General features: G+C 35.4%; 1 protein-coding gene across 9 annotated transcripts in view; it reads left to right on the forward strand.

Annotated features, from left to right (window-relative positions):
• The window catches only part of epha7 (EPH receptor A7), a 127,780-nt gene that overhangs the window by 75,719 nt on the left and 34,407 nt on the right, over nucleotides 1–17,654 (forward strand). For all 9 annotated transcript variants that reach the window (XM_031902278.1, XM_012963529.3, XM_012963531.3 and 6 more), the window contains 2 exons: nucleotides 14,326–14,450; nucleotides 16,154–16,322. In XM_031902278.1, the coding sequence (XP_031758138.1) occupies nucleotides 14,326–14,450; nucleotides 16,154–16,322 (294 nt within the window). The remainder of the gene's footprint in view (nucleotides 1–14,325; nucleotides 14,451–16,153; nucleotides 16,323–17,654) is intronic.

Raw genomic sequence — 17,654 nt, forward strand, 5'->3', positions numbered from 1 at the left:
TTGACATGATATGGGAGGTTAAGGGTGCATCTGCAGCAGTCATAGCACCATGCTGGGCTCCAGATTCCTAGGTGCAGTGAAACCAAGGGTATCCTAAGATGGGGGCGTCTTGTTAAAATGTGTTCTGAAAGGTTTAATTGTTACTTATTCACAAATAAAATGTTAGTTTCCTAATATACTAAGTACCACTTATGCCAAATTATATTTTCTAAGGGGTGTAAAGCATGGTAATAACACAAAATGCTAGTTATTAAAACTCACATCCTGTGCTGCCTTTTTGTTGATGTATTTCTCTCTAGTGCCATCACAGATAATATTTTAAATCATAAAAGACAAGTGCATGTCATAGGTTATCTTGTACACAAAGAATTATCATTATGATATTTTAAAACCTGGTCCAAGTACTGCAGTAAATTCCCATAACATATATATCCAGAATGCTCAGGACCTGGGGTTTTCCGGATAAGGGATCTTTCCATAATTTGGATCTCTACACCTTAAGTCTACTAAAAGATTATTTAAACATTAATAAATCCATTAGGAATGTTTTACTGTCAATAAGGATTAATTATTTCTTAGTTGGGATCAAGTACAAGGTACTGTTTTGCTATTACAGAGTAAAAGGAAATTATTGTTAAAAATTTAGAATCATTTGCTTATAATGGAGTTTATGGGAGATGACTTTCCCGTAATTCAGAACTTTCTGGATAATGGGTTTCTGGATAACGAATCCAATACCTGTATAAGTAAAAACAAGCTCACCGAGAGGACTGGGGTGACTTTAATATATCACAGGTATGGTGCAGCGAATGCCTTGTATAAGTACTAATCTAACCAGATAGCATACAGACTATTATAATATTCCATCCCAGTTACGCTGGTGTACTTTTGAACTGAAACCAAAGGGTTTGGCTTACCAGAAATTGGATGGACTTTCAGGAGGATCTTTAGGCCATCCCAGCGGTGAAAATGTAAATCGCTGGTGGGATGGCATACGCGGCGGTGCAATTTCAGTGAAATCGCGGAAGTTGCCTTGAGAGGAAACTTCCGCAATTTCACTGAAATTGCACCGCCGCGTATGCCATCCCACCGGCGATTTACATTTTCGCTGGTGGGATGGCATTTCGGGGAGATTAGTTGTTATACAAACAACCACTAAGGGCTCTGGCACACGGGGAGATTAGTCGCCCGCGACAAATCTCCCTGTTCGCGGGCGACTAATCTCCCCGTGTGCCAGAGCCCTTAGTGGTTGTTTGTATAACACAAGTGGCTTACCCTTGTATTAGAAAATAAAGGAAATTTTAAAATATTGCAATGTTTTAATCAGTGCTATTTTTTTCTTTAAAGAATAAACACCAAAAATATGAATATTTTGGTGTTGTATTAAAGTGTATTGTTTTTGTGTATATGGTCATGCAGAGCTATCCAATGTGGAAATATGGATCAGACATGCAATGGCCTAAACCACACCTTAACTCGCTCACTTAAACCACCCAAAACTCTTTATTAGGTTAGAACACACTGACAAAAGTCCAAAAAGTGGGATTTTAACAAAGAAGGATAATTTCAATGCCTCTAAGGACCTGAATATTTGGCATATAAGACTTGTGTTGATGTGTGTACCAATCACACAGCAGATCCTTCATATCATATTAAAAGTGGTTTGTGATCCAGAAAGGCCAGCAGCTGCATAACTGGTTTCATGAAAGATGCCAGGTACTAAGGAATGCATTTGGGGGTGGGAGAAAGAGTTGGTTATAGTATAGTTTGGACAACCCATACAACTGAGCCTGAATTGTTGGCTTTAAATGAGGGTAATATCCAACACTTTTTTTTTTTATTCCCACAAGTATGCTCAGGAAAAGTATAACAAAATGGTTACAATTGTTCTCCATTCATATTATAATCAATCAATATTGTCTGTGAGTACACAGGTTTACTCATTGCTTAGAAATGCTACTATCCAAATAATGTGGTGATAATGGCATTCTTGAACCATACAAATCACACCATGTCAAATGAATTAACTTGTGTAAAGAGGGTCAGAGAGAAAGTCCTGGATTACGATGATGCAGGAATAATAGGGGGGTATCAACCTATATTACCCTTAGTTATTTTACCTTATATATTATCTATGTGCCAGATCTTTTAACCCATAGCAAGCGGAAGTACTTTCAAACAGGTGAGCAGTAAAAGCTAACTGCCGATTGGTCGCTGTGGATTACTGGAAATTTAAATTTATGTTATTTAAGGACATGAGGATGCGGAAAGTTTGATGTTACACATTTCATTTTTGACATTGTTTTACTATACATTCGATGCTGTCCGAATGTTATATTGTTGAACAGTTCAGTTAGCTTATGGGCTGCAGAAGAATGTGAGTTGTTACAATATTGCAACACACTACTGCAACCTAAATGTTCTTTATACCTGGAGTATATATAGAAGCCCATTTAACAAGACACAAAAGTAATTAACTACATACAACTACACAAAAATTTTAAATATGTTCCACATGTGTCATATTGTCATTTTAATGAAACAATTAAAAACTCTAAATATAGTGGTGCATATTTTGTGACTTTTATTATGTTGGTACAAGTTGGCTGTTCCCGGGACATGTCTTTTGCTGCAAGATATAGCCTAAAGTCTGGATACAATTGTTGTTTGTAGCTGGATTGTTTTGATTCCAGGAATAAGATTGGAATTTTACCAAATCACAGATCACAGTGCAAACACGTACTCCACCATGCTGAAAACATTTGGAGTGAGTTCTCTTAAGCAATATCTGAATAATGCAGCAGAATCAGACATTAATTCTTAATATTATTAATCGTTCTTTCAAGCTCGAATGCATCTCTTTCAAACCATTTATCTCAGGTCCTCTGAAGCAAAACCAAAATCCAGCTTGACCTTCTCTGTATTTACAACGAATCTATTGTATGAATCAATCTATATGTCTATCATCTATCTATCTATCTATCTATCTATCGTGGATATAAAAAGTCTACACACCCCTGGTGAAATGTCAGGTTCCTGTGCTGTACAAAAATGAGACAAAGATAAATCATTTCAGAACTTTTTCCACCTTTAATGTGACCTATAAACTGTACCACTAAATTGAAAAACAAACTGAAATCTTTTAGGTGGAGGGAAGAAAACGAAAAAAACTAAAATAATATGGTTGCATAAGTGTGCACACCCTCCTCTAACTGGGGATGTAGCTGTGTTCAGAATTAAGCAATCACATTCAAAATCATGTTAAATAGGAGTCAGCATACACCTGCTATTATTTAAAGTGCCTCTGATTAACCCCAAATAAAGTTCAGCTGCTCTAGTTGGTCTTTCCTGACATTTTTTTTAGTCTCATCCCACAGCAAAAGCCATGGTCCACAGAGAGCTTCCAAAGCATCAGAGGGATCTCATTGTTAAAAGATATCAGTCAGGAGAAGGGTACAAAAGAATTTCCAAGGCATTAGATATACCATGGAACACATTGAAGACAGTCATCATCAAGTGGAGAAAATATGGCGCAACAGTGACATAACCAAGAACTGGACGTCCCTCCAAAATTGATGAAAAGACGAGAAGAAAACTGGTCAGGGAGGCTACCAAGAGGCCTACAGCAACATTAAAGGATCTGCAGGAATATCTGGCAAGTACTGGCTGTGTGGTACATGTGACAACAATCTCCCGTATTCTTCATATGTCTGGGCTATGGGGTAGAGTGGCAAGACGAAAGCCTTTTCTTACAAAGAAAAACATCCAAGCCAGGCTACATTTTGCAAAAACACATCTGAAGTCTCCCAAATGCATGTGGGAAAAGTTGTTATGGTCTGATGAAACTAAGGTTGAACTGTTTGGCCATAATTCCAAAAAATATGTTTGGCGCAAAAACAATACTGCACATCACCAAAAGAACACCATACTCACAGTGAAGCATGGTGGTGGCAGCATCATGCTTTGGCGCTGTTTTTCTTCAGCTGGAACTGGGGCCTTAGTTAAGATGGAGGGAATTATGAACAGTTCCAAATACCAGTCAATATTGGCACAAAACTTTCAGGCTTCTGCTAGAAAAAACAACTTCATCTTTCAGCATGACAATGACCCAAAGCATACATCCAAATCAACAAAGGAATGGCTTCACCATAAGAAGATTAAAGTTTTGGAATGGCCCAGCCAGAGTCCAGACCTGAATCCAATTGAAAATCTGTGGGGTGATCTGAAGAGGGCTGTGCACAGGAGATGCCCTCGCAATCTGACAGATTTGGAGTGTTTCTGCAAAGAAGAGTGGGCAAATCTTGCAAAGTCAAAATGTGCCATGCTGATAGACTCAGACCCAAAAAGACTGAGTACTGTAATAAAATCAAAAGGTGCTTCAACAAAGTATTAGTTTAAGGGTGTGCACACTTATTCAACCACATTATTTTTTTTTTTGTTTTGTTTTCTTCCCTCCACCTAAAAGATTTCAGTTTGTTTTTCAATTGAGTGGTACAGTTTATAGGTCACATTAAAGGCGGAAAAGGTTCTGAAATGATTTATCTTTGTCTCATTTTTGAACAGCACAGGAACCTGACATTTTATCAGGGGTGTGTAGACCTTTTATATCCACTGTATCTATCTATCTATCATCGTCATCTATATATCTAATCTGTACATATATTTGGCAATACTTAAAGAGTTATTATACCTGTCTCTTCCTTTCCTTTGTATTTGTTGAAATATTAATAGGTTATTATTTTATTAAATAACCTTAAAAATCAAGAAACAAACAGTCTAACTACAAAAAGTCTAACAAAAAAGTCTAACTACAGCAGCAATATGCTATTAAAGGAACAGGATACACCTACATAAGCATGATGAATAGAACTTTTATTGAAAATGTATTCAGTCTATTATTTTAATAACATTAACATTTTTTTATTTAACATTTTGCTATTTTTTTTTTATTACAGAGTACTAATGGAAAATTGTTTTGTTTTTCCCTGACCTGTGTCGTTCTACTTGTAATTTATGTTTAAATGAACAAAATGCACTATTTATAAATACTCCTCCATTCCCTAAGCTGCAGCTTTTGTTAGGTTTTAAGATAAGGAAATGCTTATGGGACAGGGGGTTTAGTTATCAACTGGTAATTTGTTTTACTTTCTACATTCTTGCAGTGATTCGGCAGAAACAGAAAGTTAGAAAATGAAAGTGACGTCAATTTCCCGTTTAGTGCAAAATACTGTATAACAAAAAACATTAATAAATCAGAAACAATAGGTAAAAATTATATTGAGCACGAGGCCTTTTTTTATTGTGCTCATGCTGAAAAAGAGGTATACTGGCCCTTTTAGTTTGAAAGAAATATATTTATCAATTCAGATTTGATTATGAATCTGTATGTATATTCATATCTGTCAGAAAACAGATGGAACAAACTTTATCCTGATATTCTCAGATGCTTTCCCTCCAGGAAACTTTGGCAACTTTTTAAAAACGAAGCAACACACCAGCAATTTACATTACTGGCAATTGGAAAGTATTTTCGGGATATATGTCGCTAATGGTAGTGCAGATTTTTCACAGGTGACAAATATTTCTTGATGTTATATCCATTTATGTGTTTTCATTAATTAGTAAAACATATGACGCCTTGATGTGTAGGAAAAATCACCTGTTAAGTGCTTTTGAACCAACCAAGAGCGCAGGTGGGCTGGTCTTTTTCTTATCTCTGTGCATATATCTCTGTATACATACTGTATTAACTGTGTTGCAATTTCAGCTTGCTTATTGTCAACATTTTCCAAGAGTTATATTTTCATTGATGCAGAATTGTTAGAAATAAATTATAGCATGCAAGTTTCTGAAGTTACCCATTTTACTACAGGAATCAACAGAGGTTTTGAATTTGCACAAATGACGGTTTTTATTTACTTCTTGGACCAAGTATGCAAGTGTTTTTCATTACCTAAAGCACAAGAACAAAGTGACTTACTGGTAATTCAATAAGTCAACTGGTGGATCTATGCTTGACAGCTGTTTGACTGTACAGTAGACATCCTTTTTGTATCGGGTTTCATGCTTGAAGGTTGTCATGCCATGCAGAAATGGTTTGCTAAATAGCATGATTGATTTCTGAACATAAATACACAGCTTTACAGTTGTCAACAGAGGAAATAAGTCTGGCCTATTGAAACTAATTGATTAGTGAAAGATGATACTGAAAACAGATAACCAGTAACATTGAATAAGTGCTTGAATTAAAATGTTGCTTATTACTGTTACACGCTGTACTTACACATTGTAACAAAACTTACATTTCCCCTAGTATTTGATTTATACATAGTCCATATTTGTATATATTAAAAAATTTATTTTTACTAAAGTAAGATGGCAAATAGACCTACCTGTCTGTGTGTATATATACATACTGATTGCATAAAGAGTGCAGGTATAGAACTTATTATCCTTAATCCTTGGGGCCTGGGATTTTCCACATATGGGATTTTTTAGTAATTTGGCTCATCATACTATACATTTACTAAAATACATGTAAAAATTAAAAAAAACATAATAGGAATGTTTTGCCACCAATATGTATTTATGCAGCTTAGTAACCAGCAAGTAGAAGGTACTGTTTTAAAAGGGAGGGGTTCAACTTTCAGTTAACTTTTAGTATAAAGTAGAGAGTATTATACCAATTTCTAATTGGTCTTCATTAATTATTATTTGTGGTTTTGTTTTTTCTTTAATTATTTCACTTTTTGTTCAACAACTTTCCAGGAACTTCTGCATTTATCTGGTTGCTAGGGTTCAAATTACCTTAGCAACCAGGTAGTGGTTTGAATGAGGGACTGGTATGTAAATAAGGGAGGATCTGAAGAGAAAAATAAGTAATACAAGTAACAATAATAGTAAAATTATAGCCTCACAGAGCAATAGTTTTTTGCTTCTGGGGTCAGTGACTCCCATTTGAAAGTTTAAAAGAGTCAAAAGAAGAAGACAAATAAGCAGGGATGCACTGAATCCAGGATTTGGTTCAGGATGTGGCCAAGATTCGTCCTTTTTCAGCAAGAATCCATGCCTCTGGCTGAACCAAATCCGCAAGAATTCATGTGATTTTTTTGTCACATAAAAATGGAAGTTGAAAATTTCAGTTCTCTTTAACCCTTATGTATCCTAATTTACATATGCAAATTAGCATTCAGATTTGGCCGCAACACAAAGGATTCAGGGGTTCGGCCAGATCCTAAAATAGAGGATTTGGTACATCCCTACAAATAATTAAACTTTTAAAAATAAATAATGAAGACCAAATGAAAAGTTGAAAAAAAAAGATGTGTTTGCTTTAAATGGGCAATTCTGAGGTCTCTGCATATTATTTTGCCGAACCCCATACCTGTATATTGAAAGCACTTTAATGAAACAGTGCTGGGCTGAATGGACTTTGAAATGGTTTGGCTATGTCTTTGTTATGATACCAAGTGGCTATAAGTGCTTATGTAGGGCAGGTCCAATTGGCTTAACAGCTCCATTCAGTTGTTCTTTGATGCCCTACTGTGAGGTTGTGTATATATCTATGTGTCATACCTTTATGCCTGGTGTCAGTCCTCTGTGCCAGTATATAATGGAAGTTAAGCTTACTGTGCCAGTATGTGGCAAAATTCATTGAGTTTCGGTTCACTAGATCAATAAATGGTGTGCCAATAAAATTATGTCATAAAACATTGCCATGGCATCAGGCATAAATTGGGAGACAGGCTTTTAGTGCAGATTGTCACTATACAGCATTTTTGTCACTGTGTCAGAACAGTATGTGCTGGGGCCAGTGCTATTGTGCAACTGTATCTGTAGACGGGAGGCAGTGTGTCTGTATCACTGTTTGTTCTGCTAGCTACTGATACCACTCTGCTAATTAAAGCTAGTGCATCAACATTCTGTATATTTTTCAAATGTTTGATTATTAGTGCTACTGAGTCTGTATATGTGCAAAATTTTTGACTATTGTGCAAGTATAGTGGCAGTTGAGATCACTGGATGCTACAATATGCCAAATAAATACTGTTTTACTAGTGATGCAAGTTTATAAGTTATTGGTGTGCAAAAGCCTATTTATGTGTATATTTTGTGTGCTTACAAATATGTGTTATATGTAAAAATGTGTGTAACATCCCCAGCATAAGCTATAGTGCAAATGATAAATGCATGCTTTTTCACACTGCATTACATCTGTATAAATGTGTGTTCATGGTGGGTATAAATGTGTGCGTGTTTTGGTGTAAGTATATGTGTGCATGTTTATGGATGTGTATTCTGTGTCCATGTATGTGACACAAATATGTGTAAGTATGCTTGTGAGTGGTTTTATATCTTAACTAATAAGCTGACCACACATGCAAAAATGTTGCTCAGTCAGTTTAGCCAATTTCGTCCATAATGGCCAAACCCCTAGGCATGTATGCCAGGTCACAGGACTGCTTCGACTTGACACAATGGCCTTAAATGTGTACGATTCATATAGGGTATGCGTCCATTTTGACCCCCATGTGTATGATTCATATAGGGTATGCGTCCATTTGACCCATGGGCTGAACAGTGTATGGGCATATTAACTTGTAACTAGTAATTTAATTGCTTAATAGATACATACTTTGCGTAGTTTTCATTTTGCCAAGCAAACATTTTTTCCTTGTATTATTCATTTTCCCTGTATGTTGTGACATTTGTCCCCCTTTTCCCCAAATAATGCTTAGAAAAAAAGGCACTCTTAACTGCTGTACAGAAACTGGAACCTCCAGGGTCAAGATATATTTATACTTTAGTTTATGCAGGGTCGGACTGGGGGGTGAAGGGCCCTACGGGGCTGAATATTATTTAATAGTAATTGGATACACTGATTTACTTTTGGGCAGTCCTATAGATCTTCTCTTGCACAGTACTCTTTCAGTTTACAATGGAGTACAGTAACTACAGTGAGAAATAACATTTTCATGCTACACCTATACAAATGGGTTGTATTGTCCCAGGGGGACTTAGGGGTCAACTGCCCCTAGCATCTAACTGGGATAGAAATTTGCTTTAAGAGTGCATGCTTTTGGGTTCCCCTGCACAATGAATGAGAATGAAAGCTTTTAGTGTCAAATGTACACTGCATATATTTTTCAAAGTGTTACCTGAGGTGTTTCATAGCTTAAAATACATCAATATTCTGTTATTTTAGGGATAGTACAAACTCCTCAAGGCTTAATTATGGCATTTTCATAACCAGTTTGAAAGGTTGACTAGCGGTTTGTTTTATCAGCTCTTTAGCCCTATATCATATTCATTTATGAATACCTGACTCCTGCAGTCCTTTCCATCACATGCTGATTGTAATGCAATAGAGGCATTGTTCAAAAGAAAAATTGTGAGAAGGATATTTTGTGACTGAATAAGGAAAATGACTACTCCCATTAAGTGTGGCTCTTTGATTTTGCATTTAACTACTGTAATAAAGAGAGGGAAATCCCTTTGTGCATCATGTTAAAGTCCAAAGCAGGTCTGTAACATAAAAGAAATATCAGGAAACATCCGTCATTATTTGGTGTAGTTATCCTTTTTTTTGTTCAGTTGAATCCCTATTTAGTAATTCAGTTTGAGTCTGAGTAATCCTGTTTATCTATTTGTCTATATTTTGGTATGTGTGTACAATGTGTATTGCATAAACGATTGTGATGTATTGTGTGGCATTCTCAAAAATGAACATACACAGTGTCACTCATTGCTATGTACATTCTAAACATTTTATTGGACACCTGCTGCACACATAATATGCCAGCACAGGCTCATTTAACTGTCAGTAATGTGACTTGCCAATAAAGCTTGTAGTGCACAATGCACAATGATAAATGAGTCTTTTTTATCCTAAATTATATAGAAGTCAGCTGTGTTCCATGGCCCTCTTTTGTATCTGTGAAAATTCAACCATTTTAACTGTTGATTCAAAGCTCTAAACAGGGACAGTTTGAGGATAGGACAGGGAGGACTCTGGATCACTTGGGAGGAAAACATTGATAAAAGTACAAAGGACATATATTAGGGTTTTCCGATCTGCAAATCTCTTTACCCAGTTTACGTTTACTATGGGTATAATTTAACTTTCAGCTTTAGTTAAGACTTTAGTTAATATGTTTAAATAAAATACAACTTAAATGTGTCAGTGCAAGAGACATTTATGATGCCTCAAGGATGTCAAGCTGGTGTAGATCATAACATAAGAAGTGGCTCAGATAAACTGTAGCTGAATTCAATAGTGGTTTAACATATACCTTGCTTTAACTTTATAAAATATGAGATGCCTGCAGTTGTATATAAATCTGTTCATGTTAGGTAACCAGAAACCTAAGAAATCCAGATTGGGCTTCTATTCATCAGTGGTCGCTGTAGAGTTTAACCATACTAAATGCAAACTTTTAAAATTATGTGACGTTAAACCCCAGACAGTGGAAGGAAATGCATTTTTTGTTAAAAATCATGCCTTTAGGGCTACTGCTGCACTGTGGACAAAGGTTCTGTGTAGGGTTCAGTATTTGGCCAGATCTTCTAAATAATTATAAATTCAGTGCCAAAAACCCCAACTACTTTGTGGCATCCAGGCCAGGTACAATAGAAAGGTATAGCAGATGAATATCAATTTTCAGACACAAAGGCATATTTATTATAGTGTGTAAGTAAACATCACCAGTGATGTTGCACAAAACAACCATCACCTACAAGTTAGAAGACAAAAGCAAATATCTTGTTGGTTGCTATAGGCAACATCACTCACTGGTGATGTTGGCTTAAACACTATAATAAATATACTGCTATAAGATCAGACAAATACACCAGTCTGGTGCAAATCAGAACCATGGTTTTTCACAGAGATATTGGTGCTACAAGTTTTACATGCCCGAAAACACATAATACAGTTTAAGAAGAAATTTTATGTTATGAGAATGTATTAAAGAAGTTTCTAGTGAAAGTATTTCTCTTTTTTCTTCTTTATTGAAAACTGAAAAATGCTTCTGGCACTGCAAGTATGTCTTATTGGATTTTGGAACACATACAGAAAAAGGTGGTAATGTTGTATCTAAGGCTCCATAACAGTGGGACCAATTTGTAATTCACACCTTACCGAGTTCCCTGTGAAACTGCTTTTTATTGCTTGAAGACCTGTTACTTCTATGAGAATGCAGTAGGATGAGAATTTAAATTAAACATGCATGACTGGTCTGTAGCTTCTGACCTGAAGTCAAGTAGTGTCCTCAAGTAAATGCATTGATTTTATTTTTTCTTTCAGCAGAGCTGAGCAATGGTAGAATCACTATAAAATAAGGTCACTGATAAAAACAAGAAAGGATAAGATTAAGGGGGTACAAATTACAGTTTTATTTAGAATCATTAGTTTTAGTATGATCTGCGATCCTTATGAACAGATTTTAATTCGAGGATGTGTCCTAAATAAGTTCCAAACATTTTAGGGGGATACTCAAACTGATGAATGATTCAAAAATGCCTGGCTAAAATGCAGACAGTGTAGTGTTTGTGTCCTTTGAGTCAGATAAGAAACTAGTTTATCATCCCCGATCAAGTTAAAGAGTGAATTAGTTTTTTCTCATTCAACAACTTCATTTACTGAAATATATTCGATTGATATATTCCAGCAGCCCTCTGAATTTAAATCAGTGTCTTACATTTCTAGTCTGGAGTCTAATTTTTAGCAGATCTCTGTTCTAATAAATGCTAAATCTGCATCGATCTGTTGCTCTTACTGAAATGTATACCATTAGGCTCAGTATATCTTTTTAACGAAAAATCCAATATCCAGAATCTTGCAATTAGATGATAAACCAGTTCACAAATGATAATATAAGTTAAATTATTTTTTTTACTTGGTTTGTATGTTGTAATATCTTAGTATCATAGGTGCTATGGGATAATACTTATATTTTATGTGAAAAATTGGTGTTCATGATGCCAGCCCTTCAACAAGCGCAGCCCTGAGTGTTCCCAAGCCCTGCTTTCCTCAGCCCCTCCTTACTTCAGGTCTGGTACATGAGTACCCAAAATGCTATTCTTGCTGCTCTGGGAATGAGCAGTTTCCAGGTCCTTGTTATTGGCGCTGACCAAGATACAAGTTTCTGGAAGGCAAACACCTTGAAATTTATCTTGAACTTTATCTTGAAACTTTCAGTTTTTGCAGCATGAGAGCAGGAGGATAGGTCTAAAGAAGTGTGACGGTCACACTAAGGGGCTGATTTATCAAAGTCCGAATTTAGGATAATAGTACGATTAGCAAAAATTCAGATTAAATACAAAAATTTCTGATGTGCATTAATTGCGTGAAAATTCGTATTGTGGTTGTATGAAAATATTGTGGTACGATCCAAAAGTTCAGAAATTTTCGTATCCGAACAATCGTTAACGGCGCGGAAAACTTTCTGACTTTGAACCTTCAGTGCATGTTTTTGGAAGCCTCCCATAGGACTCTGCTCATCCAACCTGGCCAAAGGAAAGTCACGGTACCAAAGCTTGAATGAATAACTAAACTTTCATGCTCATTTGCAACAAATATGATTTTGTCGCACAAATTGATGCAAATTACGGGAAAATTTTGTAAATTAACAAAAAAATCACAGAAAATACGCACAATTCTAAAAGTTCTAAAAATATGTTTTTTTTTTCCATTCGTACTCATTCGGACTTTAATGAATTGGCCCCTAAGTGACATTTTATAGATCTGGAGTAGGGGGTTGCCACCTTTCCCACAGCCAATAAACATCGGGGTGGAGAGAGTGCACAGTTCCACATCTCTCACCTCATGCTACCCATCCTTATACGTTGTATCATAAACCCTTCTCCTTTTAGATTGTATGCTCTGTTGGCTGTTTTTGTATGTTTTCTTGTATGTGTAATATATACACCCATTTATTGTACAATTTATAAATATTTGTTAATATAATAATAATTGCAACTCACTGGCAATAAAATGGTCAGATGTTTCCCATGGCCCTTTACATAGGATAAAATACACTTTATATAAAACTGAACAGTTCCTTCAAGTAAGAATTTATTGCAGATCAATGCATGCAGAACATTTCTAGGTTTTAACATTTAATGTTAAAGCACAGTAACAACAGTAAGTCTGTGTGAGTGCATGTGTATGCACACATGCCTCAGAGATGCCAAATGTACACCTTTGTAGCTGTGGTTAAACTACAACTGAGGATGTATATGCCAATTTGGTAAGAATCTTAATAGGTCACTTATTATGGTATCAGTTATCTGTTGGTTAAATATTCATTCAGAAGGTATAGTTTTCCTTTAAGGAAAAAGCTAAGTTGCCAAATCTTTGAAACCTTCTCAGGACATCAACACTGATATCCCATACTCTTGCATGCCTTCCCTTCTCCACTGCAGAAGGGTGTATTTTGTACAGGCATTGCTTACATACATAGTATGGGACCTGTTCTCCAGAATGCTTGGGACCTGGGGTTTTCTGGATAAGGGATTTTTCTATCATTTGAACCACTATACTTTTAAGTCAACTAAAAAAATATTTAAGCATTAAGTAAACCCGATAGGACTGTTTTGCCTCCAATAAGGATTAATTATAGTTGGGATTAAGTACAAGGTATCATTTTATTACCGGGAAAAAGAAACTAGTTTGAAAAAAAATTGAACTATTTGATTAAAATAGAGTCTATGGGAGATGGACTTCCTGTAATTTGTAGCTTTCTGGATAAGCGATCCCATAAATGTGTAAAGAATATATAATATCCAACTAACAACAATTACTATTGTAACAAATTTCACCATTACGTTACCATAGCATTTTAAAATGTGCACCTTTGAACTCACTTGTTGTGTACTTAGGTTTTAATGGGCTTGACTCCTACCAATAATATACTTATTTAACATGTGCATTTGCTTTAAAAACCAACATGATATTTTCCAAATTTTTGTTGCACTTTATTGAACAATAAATATTTGGTCTGTCAGTGCATCACAAGAGATTAAACTGAAAGCCGTCGGTTTTTGGCTTAATTAGAATTCATTTGCTTAATTGTCAGTCTAATCCCATCAATTCCTGTTTACACCAAATTCCACAATGCTGTCTTCTGCTATTTGCACTTTAATTTACATTTCGATTATAGTTTATGAGTGCAATAAAGACTCTTTTGAATATTCATCAGTATCTGAATTGTACTTTATGGGAAAGGTACTTCTTTCCAGCTTAATAAAAGTCACACTGTATGAAAATGATTGTGTTCTAAATTTTACCATATAAAAATAAATGCTTTTCTTTGTCTTTTTCAGCTCCTTCACAAGTTAGTGGAGTAATGAAGGAAAGAGTATTACAGCGCGCTGTTGATTTGTCCTGGCAGGAGCCGGAACATCCCAATGGTGTTATTACAGAATATGAAATCAAATATTATGAGAAAGTAAGTGCTTTCACAATCGGGAATGGCTAGTAGATATTAGGTTTGATCTGTAAGATGTATACAGTGCAAGAACATAAACTGAATTTTACACCTTTAACCCCTTGATGCTTAATGATGTAAATATCGACCTAAACTGCATAGATCTTTAACTTTTAAAGGGCCTATGCTGTGGAGGTTCTTAGTGTATTCTTATTTTTCAGCTGTGTTATATAATGAAATAAGTGAAATATCTGAGTTACAATTTCTGCTCGAATTTATTAGTAATGATTAATAAACAAAATATTGTTAAAACAATCTACATTACCTACTGTCCAAATTGGAAAAAAACATGCATTATGCTGTTTTTGCTACAGATGGGTTTAACTACTTAATTGTATAATATTCAAGTAAGTTGTATATTAATATCACGTCACCCAACATACTATTACTGTACTAAGTAATTAGCTTTATTACGTTATGTTTTATAATTGAGCTTAGGAAACAATAGCATTTTACATGTTATGATCCATAGCACAAATTGCCACAAAAATACAAATAAATTTGTGGCTTCCAAACAGGCCTGGACTGGCAATCTGCGGGTTCCAGCAAATGCCAAAAGGAGTGGTGTAAAAGTAACTATTAATTGTGCTGGTGGGGGCAGTGTATTTAAAATGATAATAATTATAATAATATAATTATTATAATAATATTATCTATGTATCTTGATAACTATACCTAAATTATATCCATAGCACATATAATTTTAGTTCAAAAATAGTTTTGCTTGTTTCCTTTCCAAAAGTAATAATTGAAAAGAAAATGTTTAGAGGTTAAGGGGCTGATTTACTAATCGACGAATCCAAATCCGAATGGGAAAAATTCGGATTGGAAACGAACATTTTGCGACTTTTTCGTCGCCGTTACGACTTGCGCGAAAAGTCGCGACTTTTTCGTAGCCGTTACGATTTGCTCGTATATTGTCGCAACTTTTTCGTATTGAGCGCTCGTAAACGGCGGGCAAAACTTTCAGACTTTGAATGATTGTGGAAGCCTCCCATAGGACTCAATGGCACTCTGCAGCTCCAACCTGGCCCAAGGAAAGTCACGATACTGAAGCTTGAATGAATCCGAAACTTTCGTACTCGGCGCGATGGCTACGAAAAAGTCGCGACAATTCGCGCAAGTCGTAACACTACGAAAAAGTCGTAACGGCTACGAAAAAGTCGTGACAATTTACGAAAAAATCGCAAAATACCTATCATTACGAAAAAAACGCATTCGGACGCTTTTTGGACGTTCGTGGATTAGTAAATGTGCCCCTAAGAGTAACTATTGTTGAATATCTTCCTACACATGGCATATCCTATCTGTGGGCCTCAAGCTGTTGTTTTACTGTAAAGAAAAAATAATCATAATTTGCCCACAGCTATACAATTTTTCTCTGAGACATAAATAAGCATAATGCATCAAGCTCACACTTAACTTATAACTTCTCAAATTGGCTGGACAATTAGACCTGACATGCTCTGTATATTAAGGCCCTTATATGAACTTGGATACATCTTTTACCATCATGTTTTCACAGAAAATAGCCTTAAATCAATGAATAGAATGTTGTTTATATATCAGATCCCTTTCAACTGTATGATTGTTCATAATTTTTTCCATACTATTTAAGCAATACATAACCTATGTGCACACTGAATTAATTTAATTTCCTTTAGGATCAGAGAGAACGCACATACTCTACATTGAAAACAAAATCTACTTCTGTTTCAATTAACAATCTTCGTCCAGGGACTGCATATATTTTTCAAATTCGTGCTTTTACCGCTGCTGGGTATGGAATGTATAGCCCCAGACTTGACGTCTCAACCCTTGAGGAGGCTACAGGTATAATATGTTTGCCTGTTAGTATATTACATATTTGCCTGTTCATACTGTATTGCATACATGTCATTAAAAATTGGTCCTCAAGTGATATGCAATGATATTAAACAGTATGGGCTCACAGAGTAGCTTGCTGCTGTGCCTGCAAATAGCTTTACAACTGCTGATTAACAGCAGATATGTGTTATAAGGAAGTTTACATTTGAGTGGTGACTGAGATGGGCATTTGTCCTCTTTATGGAACAGCATTATACTGTATATATATGGGAACCATTATCCAGAAATCCATTATTCAGCCAGAGGGCGATCCTCCATAATGAAAAAAATTATTTCCCTTTTCTCTGTAATAATAACTCAGTACCTTGTACTTGATCCCAACTAAGATACCATTAATCCTTATTGGAGGCAAAATAATCCTATTGAGTTTTGTTAATATTTAAATGATTTTTTAGCACATTTAACATATGTAGATGCAAATTATGGAAACATCCCTTAATAAGAAAAATAAATATATATTTTGTATAGGTGTTGCTTACATATACAACTATGGGAGTTTGGGACTTGGGGTTTTCCAGATAAGGGATCTTTTCATGATTTGGATCTCCACACTTTGTGTCCTAAAAACTGATTTAAACATTAAATAAACCCAGTAGGATTGTTTTGAATCCAATAAGGATTAATTATATATTAGTTGGGATCAAGTACAGCGTACTGTTTTATTATTACAAAAAAAAGGAAATATGTTCTAAAATTTTGAATTATTTGATTAAAATTGAGTCTATGGGAAATCACCTGCCCATAATTCAGAGCCTTCTGGATCACTTGCTTCCGGATAATAGATCTAATATTATGTGTATGTATATAAGTCCAGATGTGTGTCCGCTTTCTAATCCCACTCCACAAAAAATTGATGCTAATGTATTTATTCCCAATGCACAGTGAAATAAATTACTATTCACATATGTTGGTGTATTGATCCTTCTTATAAGTATGTGTATATCGTCCTCAGGGAAAACAACTCAGTAAGATCACTATGATGTGATCGAAACGTTGGAATTTCTTTTGTTTGTTTGTTTATTAAAATCAGTTACTTAAACTGAGCGTCTTGAGTGTGGTTACACATATCACTTGGATTGTGATCAATTACTTTTTCACAAAGTAGATCTGTATTTTAGCCCTTGACTACCTTATCCCCCCTTACTTGTATTTTACTGATAGTTTACCCCTGCTGTCTTTTGCATAAATTCCAGATGCCCAGAGCTTCCAAAAAAGCTCCTAGCTTCTACCCCTGTAATATGATGTTTTATATTAAAGATTATTCTATTTTTTTGTTTG

The sequence above is a fragment of the Xenopus tropicalis genome, chromosome 5 (assembly GCF_000004195.4).
Source record: "Xenopus tropicalis strain Nigerian chromosome 5, UCB_Xtro_10.0, whole genome shotgun sequence".
Taxonomy (NCBI): domain Eukaryota; kingdom Metazoa; phylum Chordata; class Amphibia; order Anura; family Pipidae; genus Xenopus; species Xenopus tropicalis.